Consider the following 12,081-nt stretch of genomic DNA (forward strand, 5'->3'; position numbering starts at 1 on the left):
AGAAAAACCAGATGTACAATTAGAAACTTATGTAGATTCTTATAAGTGGCTTTGAGCCTTAGGTTTTAAGTGACGCACACACTTGTTAATTTCTCAATTCCTGGTCACCCCAATCATGTTCATGGCTTCCAGTTACCTTGCTGATATTTTTTTTTTGAACAAATCATGAATGCTCATTCCAGATCTTGCCCCTCCTAAAAGTTTTTTAAGCACGCCATATATATTCAAATATTTTCATGTTCCACATATTGTAGCGTTTTTTAGCATTCAAATAACCAAAAATAAATAAATTCCAGATCCTCTTCTGAAATTTACGAACATCTCAGAATTTCAAACGTTTCCAAGTTATCTACTCGTCATTTCGTAGAACTTTCCAAATGCGCTGAAAATTAGCACGTCGAGAATAACAGCTCTGACCCTGATCCATGTTGGGTCAGTCAGTCTGTAAAACTACTGCATCAGTGTTGAATTTCCCTCTTTCAAAGAGCATATAGGCAATGCTGACGGATATATGAACATTAGTACAAGCTGACATTAATATCGTACACATTATTGACATCAGTAATCTTACGACGATGCATACATGTGGCTGGGCTAAACTACCTGTTCTTCGTTCGTTGATCCACCAGCGCACTGAGCTTATTATTTACCGCAACCAGACGTGCTGCAGGCACCTCTGATCGCTGATGGACATGTCGGCGACGGCGACTGTGGCGGTGCAGTTCATCTCCAGCACCACGCGGCGGTGCACCAATCCGCCCAGCACGGCGACGCGGCCGCGCACGCGCGTGGCAGTGGCCACCGCGACGGCGCCCGCCGCCACGACGTCCTCCAGGAACGCCGGGTCCCCCAGGAGCGCGCCCACGGCGACGTCCACCGTCACGTTCAGCCGCACGGTGCGCCGCGCCGGGGCCGTGCCGGGAGGGCCCAGGGCCTCCCCAACCTGGCGCGCGCGGTAGTACACCGACGTCTCCGTCGCGCCGTACCGCAGCGACGCCGCGTTCGGGTTCTTCACCGACACGTCCGCCACCACCGTCAGGGTCAGGAGTGGCGCTGGCGTCGTCGACGAGGCCGAAGACGACGACGCGGCGGCGGCGCCGGCGGCGGCGGGGTCGTTGAGAGAGATGGCGTTCATCGTCATCACGGGCTCGCGGACGCGGTAGACGGTCAGCGTCACGGCCAGCAAAGCAGCGGCGATGAGGATGCTGATAATGCCGCATGAGATGAGCACGCAGCGGAGGCGCAGAAACGGGGTTCTGACCACGTCGGCGTTGCTGCCCATGGCATCACCGCCAGTGGATCGGATCATCGGTGGCCAAGTGCTGGTTGGTTGGAAGAGAGGTAGGACAACGGTACGTGCTAGTGAAGTAGTGGAGACCTGTGGTAAGTAGTGAGTGGGTGATCACGGAGGTTAATGGTGATTGGATGTTTCAATTTCGCCCAGGAGAATAGTGAAAGCTTCAGTGTCACTCTTTTTTCCTTTATCTTCACCTAAATCATTTATGCTTCCTAACATATATTTTAGCCAAAATTTAATATGTTCTTATAAACCACCCTAAACTATAATATCATATTTTCACTGTTCCTTGCATATTATAGTACTTCTTTCATCGTCACTAATAACACACACCAAAAAATTGTATTTTGGGATGTCAATGAGTAACATTAGAGTAATGTTTTTTACAAAATTTCCTAAAATTACTCAAACATCTAGTTAAGTAAGAATAATATGGCTAGAGGAAATATTGTTTTATAAAGCCAAACTAATATTATTAACACATATTCTAGAAATGGTGTTCTTATACACAAGCCAGTTGCATGGTTTTATTTGTGTGCAAAATATGTTTCAAAATGTTTTCAAAAGCGTTTAAGTTTGGAGGGAGTCTAAATGTAGCATGCGACAGGGTTACTTGGTGGTGGATTTTAGTATTTCCATGGCTTCCACATATGGATCTTGTTGGGAAAACAAGTTGAGCCTGAAAGAATTTAGGGACCTCCTTACAATCGAATTATCTATGTAAGAGGTTTTGGTTGGGTGGCTAACTTTTAACCAGGCTCCTCCAGGAAGCCACCCTCAACTGTTTGGTTGGGGCGAAGCCCAGCCCTGCTAAGAGCATGTTCAGCGCGTCTGTACACCCTATCCGTGTGCTGTTTATTTTGAAAAAAAAGGACCCCATAATCGAGCAGACGAGGCCTCCCTGTCGCCTCACGAGAGGACGAGCGTGGCTCGTGGCCCAAGGAGCTCTCATTTGTCTAGAGACGCGATGTACGACGAGTTGACGAGTGGGAGGATCCAGTATAGTGTGCGCACGCGGAGGGAGCTGAGGGCGCACGGGAGACGGATTTTGCGTGCCAAATCCCTGTTGGTCACAGATCTCGCTCGCCGGCCGGCCTCTTCCCTGTTGGCCGCGGATCCGGTCCGGCAGCTCTCTTCCTCATCGGCGGCGGCAGTAGAGGCTTCCCCTATGCCTGGGTACGCCGTGGCTGCTGCGGAGGCTTTCCCAATGCCTGAGTGTGGCGCGGCGACAGTAGAGGCTTCCCCTATGCCTGGGTACGGATCTTCCCCATCAGCAAGTTCCTCCATGCCTGGGTATGCCGCGGCTGCTGCGGAGGCTTCCCCAATGCCTGAGTGTGGTGCGGCGACAGTAGAGGCTTCCCCTATGCCTGGGTACGCCGCTGCTGCGGCGGTGGATTCGTCAATGTGTGGATCTGGTCAGGTTGATTTATCCCCAATCCATATCAGAAGAAGCTTCACCGACGCTGCTAGTCATGGCAGAGGTGTGTCGATGTTCAGCAACTATACTGCTTGTTGGGATACGGCCGGCGGTGGTAGCCCAATTTCTCCTCCATGTGGGCGTCCACCAAGTTTAGATCCTACATGGTAAAACACTTCTCCCAAATTGTTTTGTTCTCAATCTGAAATAGAAGTATTAGCTCTCCGTAGGCAATGGTAATAGTATTAGTATCGGCGTAAAAACGTGTCAATGCGCCTGGCACACAGCAAGTCGGAAGGATCTGCTTGATGACGCAAGGCTAGAGATCCGCTTTGCTTCAACGCAGGGGTAGCCGATCCTACGAATTCCCAAAGGCATGCCAGTCAATGTGACCTGCAATTGACAAGGAGAGAAAGTTTATCAGTAATTTAAGGTGGAACATGCCGGTTTTGCCCAGACAGTTCCAAGTGTGCCGCTACGGGAGCAGCCAGACGGAAAAATCGACTAAATAGCCGATACACGAAGAAATCGGCTGTTACGGACTGTAAAGCTCGTGGGTCGCGATTGATTTTATGTTGACAAGTACAATGCATGCAGATATAAGTAAAATCATCATCTAGGTGGATATTACCAATGTAATGCATTGAGCCGATGAATCTAACGAGAAAGGATATAACATGCGAACAAATCGATTGTCTAGTACAAATAGAACTACAAACGCTCTGAATCCAATCTGTAACCATCAACAGTGAGGTTTGACCAGATCGATGGTAGCTATGATGATAATAACAAACTAAAACCAAAGAATCCATAAAACTATCTATGCATTAACAGGTTTTCTGAAAGACATGCTATATGTGTGAAAGCACAAATGAATTGGCATAAATAGCCGATTCAGGTAGAAAAGGGGACTACAGCATGTGAACAATCAACTATTTAACATGGACAGATCTATAAACTCATCAGACCTAACCTGTTATCTTTAACAGTGGGGTTCGACCAGATCGATGGCAGCCATGATAAAGACAACAAATCAAAAATTTAAAATAAACAGATCTATTCACATCTAATAGAATCATGGAGACACATTGTAGGCGTTAAAGCATGGGCGATCAGCTATTAAGCCGACGCGGGCATAGCAAACAGCCAGGGTCATATCTGGTCGAAAACAAATCTACTAACTAGCAACCTCCGATCTAAAGTACTAACAGTGGGGGTCGACCGGATCGATACATCCATAATAGCGAGCTATAGACTAGATTTATCTAGCTAGTAAACCTTCTCAAGATCAGACACGCCTTGACCGCGTACTATGCACGATAAGATCGAAGTAGAACAGCCGATGATACATAATCCGTCGTTTAAAGTAAAAACCATCGCAATGTGATGAAATAAACGATAGACTAAAAGGATGTGAGGCTGATCTAGATCGATCCCGATCGGGCAGGTTGATGTTGCTGAAAACTAATGACAATAAAAATATTAGCAAGATCGGTAACTTAATGAATCTACTCGAAGGACGCCACCCTTAGGTAGAGCCGATAACTTGACCTTAATCTAATTCGAGCAGTGGAGGTCGAACTTAACCGATGCAGCCGTACGTAAACTAGATAAGAGTCGATAACTAGCTTATACTAGAGCTCACAGTGGAGGTCAAACTTAACCAATGCAGCCTTACAAACAGAAGTATAAGCCATGACGGTACTTACAGACAAGCCAGAGGTCGGCCGGACCGATGGAACCCTGCTTGTTGAAGAACTCGTCGAGATCTACACTACTCCTACTCTTAAGGGTTGGCGTAAAGCAAAAAAAAGTAATTGGTATTGATTGATTGGGTGTCCTTCTTACAATAGCCGGGGTCTAATATTTATACTCAAAACCTAAGCATGAATCCTACTTAAGTACGATTTATTGCAACCTTTGGTATAAAACATTCTTAACTTGAGATAACTTGGACCCTAATCTTTCCCTTTTTGTAGAGTCCGACATGTCTTTCCCGACGCCAACCGTAGCTCATCGTCGTTATTTGCTGACATCATTCGAAGAGAGCTGATTCTAGTGCCGCATCTGAATCAACTGATGACGATCCTTATGCAATCGATTCCTTGATGACATAACTTGGAAACTTTGAGTTCTCACGTTCTTCTTCTCAAATTTTAGTGTAAACACATGCCCCCCAATTTTGGGATAAAACTGATTTGATTTCAAAATTTCTATTTACCTGTTCACCATATCGCAACCATTTATTCCGAGATATACGTGTGACTCTTGATATTCTCGGTCTGAATTTTATATAATACACCAATAGTATCATTTCTGATTCATTCGGCCCATTTACTTTCCCCTTCTTGTTCGAGCGAGCCTCAACAACCAAAACCACCATTGCCAAGGCCTCAACCCTAGCAAATCCTCTGCTTCATCAAGCTATTATTCAAGCAATCTTCCCTAGATTCAGATCTATTTTGGCTGCAATGGCGATCAACGACCACGTCCCTGGGGTATGCTTCCAAGTTCCCGTTTTCCAAGTATCAGCCATTACATTGCTTTTCCTTTCTTCTTAAATTTATTTTACCTGGTTTCTAGGAAATGAAGAATGAAATTTTTATTCCATCAGCTATTGCTCCCAATGTCTATTTTTTAGGCCTATGGGTGACCCTGACCCATCTAATTTTGTCCATCAAGAAACCAACCGAATCCCCTTCAAACAATCTGTAGCGGATTTGTCCTCCTAGAACACCAAAACTCCCTTTAGAATCTAACCCAAAATGTCTAGGGGATGGAGAGACTAGTTTCGTAGGGTATCGGGAAAAAAGGCTGGAGATTGAGAGATTTATGATTTGAATCAATGCTTGACACTCTCGTTGTCTGAAATGGAGAGGAATGATTCACTCCTTATTTCTACATCTTATTTCTGGTCTAACACTCTAAATGCTTTTATTTTTTGTCACAGTCAATGACCATCACTTTGGCCGATGTTTATATGTTGACTGGCCTTAGAATAACAGGATCAATACAGCCTTATGACTTCTTAAGTGCTGGATCCAAAAAATTAGCCAAAATATCAGAATACAGAGGATGGGCAAGCTACATTCTGAACCATATTGGAGATGGATCAACTGTTAGCGAAAGAGAATATGTGGCTTTTCTGAACATGTGGTTAGAAAGATTCATCTTCTGTGGGTCATCTTGTGGTCCGACTTATAATCACAAACTTATGGCAGAGCATCTGATAGTAGGCGCTGATATTTCTCTTGGAAAGTATCTATTAGGAGTTGCTTATCATCTGATGCACCAGGTAGCTGCCTAGTTACTGAAGAATGAACCAGTGCACACTATTAGTGGTCCTTGGTGGTTGATACAGCTATGGCTGAACCTATATATGCACAAGATTGTAAGACCTGATCTCAGAAACCTAAGCTTTCCCTCCTCCAACTTTGATGAGGAATACAGAGGCGAAGAAGGAAAAACCCATTAGTGCATGAGCTATGGTGAAGCTGCATCGGCCGTAACAATTGCTATCAATGTTGGCCATCTCTTCAAGAAGTTTTATAGAGGGTTTGATGCAGATATTCTGCTTGGCTACCCTACGATGAGGATGAAAATAGTGAGTTGGTCTTCCCATTCAAATTTTGATTTGAATCAAGCTGCTCAGACGAAATGATAGCTGCAATCTTCAATTCCTTCATCAAACCTTTTGTTCTTCCAGTCGAATTTTTTCATGGCTATGGCAGAATGTCTACGGGTTCCTTCCTTCCAAGCAACCTTCCAACCTATGAGTTTTACAACCCTTATTTTGTAGCTCATCAGTTTGGTCTTGGTCAATTGCCTCCTCAACTATTCTTCAAGAATATACTGAAGCCAAGAGAAGGTATTAGTGAAGTAATGGAAGCCCCCAGAGTCTCTCAACTAGGATCAGATCTTCCTTCCTTTTGCTTGCATGACTGGACAAGAGTCAACTTCTCTTCCAACCTTTTTTACTCCTAGTGGCAAGAATGACACTCCCATTTCTTCTGTGGGTTGGTCCATCCTAGATGCATAGCTCTGGATGGAGAGTTTTCTTTCGACAGTGAGGTAACTTACCATTCCTTTTTTAGAAAAATTATTCGATGAATTCCCCTGCCAACTGTTCTAACAAACCTTTTCAAGACACCGAATTCGATCCTCCAAGCTTGGACAGGAAGGGGCATCCTATAGATTATCAGTCACCATGTCCAGTCTCAAGAATTGGATCAACTACACCTCCACTAAAGACGCTGATGAAAACTCATGCTACCTCTACAATTGTAATGTATCAATCTTCAAAATGCAAGGCGGCCTAGGGGACAACCCAGAAAACTATTACTGAGAAAAGACTTCACAGAACGAGACCATCAACTGCCCAGGTAAAACTATTCATCCTTTCCTCAAAATGATATTCAACTTCTAATCCTCTTTCTTCACAGTTATCAACCATTGTATCCCAATCTGCTCTGGTTGTGGATTTGTTGTCCTAGGCATTTGATTCAGCATCAACTAAGCTTTCATCGGCTGATCCTCAAAAGGAGCCAATTTTGGTTAAAACAACTGATGCTTCTAGGACAACAGAAGATGAGAATCCTCCCACTTCACTTCCTGATGTTGCTAAGGTATCTCCTCCAAACTTTTAATTTTATTCAATTTTCACCCTTCATCTGATCATTTACCATGCCAGACACTCCCTGAGGAAACATTCAAGCAAGGGTAGGAGTCTGGCAGTCTACCCATTAAAGGTGATCCTATTGATGTTGTCACCCAGACTATTGAATCTCTAGTCCAGCAAATAATTGATGGTAAGAAAGTCATATGCTTAGTTTATCTTTCTGCAACAAATATGAACTAAGAATATTCCTTGATGTTTGTAGATACCAATGTCGAGAGTTTAGAGCCGATTCAACCAGATACTATTGGTGCATCATTAGGCATTCCTTCTTCTTAGATAGAAGCTATCCCAGAAAAGGTATCGTATTTACTTCACCATTTATCTTATTATCAACCGATTCAATCCCCCTAACAAGATTCTTTTATATATAGACACTTAATTTTCTAGCTCTGAGCTACTCTTTTGATCTTAAAAAGTATCTAGATGAAGATGAAATCAGCTCATCAGCCACCTCATCTAAAGAAGTTTTATCAGAAGAGACCAGAAATCGGCTAAGGAATATATTGCCAATGCTTGAGAAGAATATAGCCGATTTGGTCTAAGATGCGAATTCAATACAAAGAGTCTTCTTAGCCATTAAGGATAATTCATCCCTAGTTCTCACCAAAGTCTTGTCACATTTATCCATCATTGAAGATCAAGCCCCAAAGGTGAAAAAGGCTCTGATTTCATCTTCTTAGCCATTAAGGATAATTCATCCCTAGTTCTCACCAAAGTCTTGTCACCTTTATCCATCATTGAAGATCAAGCCCCAAAGGTGAAAAAGGCTCAAAGGAACCTATCTAATCATGAAGCTTTATTGGCCAAGAAGAACTCCAACAGACAAGAGGCCAAAGAGCTAACACAGCTAATTGACAATTTGAAGAACTCCTCCCTAACAATCTATCCAGAGCTGAACCAACTAGAAACCAAGCGTGCAGAACTTGAGAAGGAACTGGAGAACGTGAAGGCTATCATCGATTGCCATAGGTCCAATTTGGCTCAAATACCAATGACATCAAGCAGAAGAAACAGGAACTGCTAACCAAGGTCAGAGAAGGCAGGGCCATCTATAGCAGCCTTGAGGATATTCCTGGATCAGCCGAAGAGGACAAGCAGCAAATCACAGAAGTCGACGCTATCCAACTAGAAGCATTGAAATCAATCCAAGATGTTCTAGACTTATAATCTATGTATCAACATGTATCTTGTGTAGAATCAATAATAACCATATTTTCTGCCGATCCATTATATTTCTTGTCTCGGCTAAAGAGCTGATTCCAGACCTCTGACCTTTATTCAATTAAGTCTGAAAACATGACCTTTATTAAGAAAACTCCCCAATCTTCTATCTTCAGTTATCAACGCCGCATTCTCTTCAGCATTAGTGAGGTGGCTCTTCGCCTCCTATTAATTATAGTTGCCTTTTGCATATCTCGAGATGTCCATCACCTCGCTTCATGGCTACAAATACCAGTCGAGTGTTCTGGCCTTGAACACATCTATACTCTCAACTGCTCCTGTTCCTTTGCACTTCTCTATCTTCACAAACATTGTAGCAGTTTTCTTTCCCCTTTTCATATATCCAATCAACCTTATGGACAGCGAGGACAACCGGGGCAAGCATGCGGCGGAGGAGGTTTCAGAGGAGAACCTACTGATGAGCCAGTGCCTCCACTGTATGAGGTGAGATCAATATCTTTTGCTCATGGTGATGAACTTCTTCTAACTTGTTTATCGGTTCGTCTTGAATGATAGCCTTCGTCCTCCTCCTCCCAAGGCTGGCGAGCCCTCCAATGCCACATCTGATGCTGCCTCTACGCCGGACTCATCGTCGAACTCCTCTGATTCTTACAATGGCGATGACGCCTGATATTTCCTCAGGAGTGGAGGACAGCTCAGGACCGTTATTCTGAGGCAACTCGGGAAAACAGCCAGCTTGAGATTTGCCTCGGGGTCTCTCAAGCCACCCTTCATGCCACCGAGGAAGAGGCCAGCACTGCTCGGGCGCGGTTGGCTGAGTTCAACGCCATGGTGGTGGGTAAGATGGACTCCAAGAACACCTTTATTTTGATTTCCACTATCTTTATCTTGATAGGTCTTTTGTTTCTATGATCGCTGCCCTGACGGTGCAACTAGCGGTGAACATGGCTACGGCGGCCGTCAACGCCTAGGGCCCCCTCATCAACGCCTGCCTCCATGATGTCCCGGCCCATGTCCAGGAGATCTCCCTTCATGGTGTTCATCATGGTGCATCGGTGGCGCTGGCCACGGTGTAGGTCCAGACCGGGTATGAGCTCCATACCATGGAGACTGGTTTCCCGATGGGTGACGGCCCCAAGGAGCATGAGGAGTTGATCGAGAAGTTCATCGATGCAGCGGAGGCCATTATGGACATCACATCCGCTCAGGATGTGATAAACAACGTCTTTGATTAGTTTGTATTAGGGCAAACTAATCAATGAATAAAATATTGTATTTTTGTATGATCGTATCTCAGTGTATTTTTTGTAATGTCTTCGCATACACCAGGATTGTTTCTGTGTTTTTTTCTCTATAGGCAATACAGCTCGCATCGGTTTTTCCCCCTTTTGGGGTAATTTTGAGCTAAAGGCGATACCCTTTCGGTACCGGCTATTAGAGCTGATGACTGAATGAATCGGCTATCAAGTGTCAATTCAAATGCTAAGATAATATTCTTCTAGACATTTTCCATTGATCGCTTCTTGATAGGTTGCACTAGAACTCTTCAGATCAAGGATCAAACAATTGATCGATCTGGGCCAAGTATCTCATTGTATTTCTAAGCAAAACAATCTTTAAATTCCTTTAATAAATCCATCAACTCTTGTTTATACTCAAGATCTGACTTAGCATTCACATATGCTGGCCTAGGCCTATCTCTAGAACCAATATCTATCTCTTTTAATTCATCAGCCAACGTAAAGCCATGTCCTAGTTTACTATCCATAACGTCCATTGGATTATCCATTAAAACAAACTCTCAGAGCCGATTGCTTGGATCAGTTGTTGGCTTTCATTGTTGATCTTAATGAAGCCTCCTTCCCATAGCTTGCTAGAAAAACACTTGAAGTCTTCTAGTTCCCAATATACTGGATCGGCTGTTGTGATACTTACAGAATCATCAGCATGAACCAGCTCAACATCGTCTCCATGCCACTGAATCAAGCACTTATGCATAGTCAACGATACACAACAATTTGCATGAATCCAATCACAACCAAGGAGTAAACTATATGACCCTTTCCCATCAATGACGAAGAATGTGGTGAGCAAAGTTTTACTTCCAATTGTCAATTCGATGTTCATTGCCCCCCTGGTCTTAGATACATTACCCCCAAAATCTTTAAGCATCATGTCGGTCTCAATCAAATCTCCTGGTCCCTTATCAAGTTTATGGAAAGTGGTATAAGGCATAAGATTGACAGAAGCACCTCCATCCACCAGCATTTTGCTCATCGGCTTCCCATCAACAAAACCTTTTACATATAAAGCCTTTAAGTGTCGATGTTTTGCTGGCTTATCGAATATAGCTTGTTGTATAACTGCCAACTTGGCAACTATCTCCTCATACTCTGATTCATCAAAATATAAATAGACTTCTTGGTTTACTAGAGCCCTAAATTCTGACGGTAATAGAAAAGCCATTTGAATATTAGCCAATGGTTGACCACTATCGGCTCTTTGCTTAGCACACCACACTTGAGGTCTACTAGATGCCTAAGCTTGTTCTAGCTCTCTATTCCTTAGGTGTTGCACTCTTCTTTTCTAGCTTCTTGTTAAACCTCCTGGACACCATTGCCCTTCCTGCCAAACATACTTTTCCTCATTACTTTCTTCTTCATAACCATCCTAGTTTTGATCAACAACTCGCTTTCCAAGCCGATCATGAACACTTCTATTTTTTAAGCATCGATCCATGTTATTATGATGATACTCATCACGAGCATGGATAGACCGGCGGTTGGCTTGAGATTGCCTAAACTCCCAATATTGCTCACTACACTTGGGGCAATTATTTCTAGTAGGCAACTTTAAACCTTCATTCCAACAATGCCTGAAGAAAGTACAATTCTAGTGTGATTCAACTTGCTTTCTTTCATACATCTCTTTCTCCTATTGATGCTGGTATTTTTTTCTCTTCTAACCAATGCTGATAATCCTTTTCTTTTTGCCTTTGCCATTTATTCAACAAAATTCAAGATGGGACATGCGGCCTTATTGCCCCGTCTCTTGACATCTCTCCCTACTCATATTGGCTCTTTTGTTGGTCACGATGCCTTCTAATCTCTCTATATTCATCAGCCGATATTTGCATCTTTGGGTCGATGGTCCCAGCTTCTTTGGTCCTAGTTGATGTTAAGACTTTATTCTTCCCTTTGAGCAACCTAGCATCAACCATGTTCTGATCTCTTGGGAAAGGATTATCATCGACTTTCATCTTCTGAGGTGTATCGAATTTGAGCCTCCCTTGCTGAATAGCCCTCTGTATATGCTGCCAAAAAATTCTGCACTCGTTAGTAGAATGAGAAGTAGCATTATGAAACTTGCAGAACTTATTATTCTTCAACTGATCAGGAGGTAACATAACATGATTGGCGAGCAACTTGATCTATCCTTTCTTAAGTAAGAAATCAAAGAGCTTGCCCGATTTTATGATGTCGAAATCATAGCTCTCTTCGACTCCTC

The 12,081-nt window shown here is 43.5% G+C and overlaps 1 protein-coding gene across 1 annotated transcript; it reads right to left on the reverse strand.

Moving 5' to 3' along the window:
- Window positions 1-378: 378 nt before the first annotated feature.
- LOC136463213 (late embryogenesis abundant protein At1g64065-like) lies at window positions 379-1,314 on the reverse strand. Its single transcript, XM_066462231.1, has one exon. The coding sequence runs from the start codon at window positions 1,307-1,309 to the stop codon at window positions 647-649; it is 663 nt and encodes a 220-aa protein (XP_066318328.1). The 5' UTR covers window positions 1,310-1,314; the 3' UTR covers window positions 379-646.
- Between the last annotated feature and the right edge of the window lie 10,767 nt (window positions 1,315-12,081).

Source organism: Miscanthus floridulus, chromosome 7, assembly GCF_019320115.1.
Source record: "Miscanthus floridulus cultivar M001 chromosome 7, ASM1932011v1, whole genome shotgun sequence".
NCBI lineage: Eukaryota > Viridiplantae > Streptophyta > Magnoliopsida > Poales > Poaceae > Miscanthus > Miscanthus floridulus.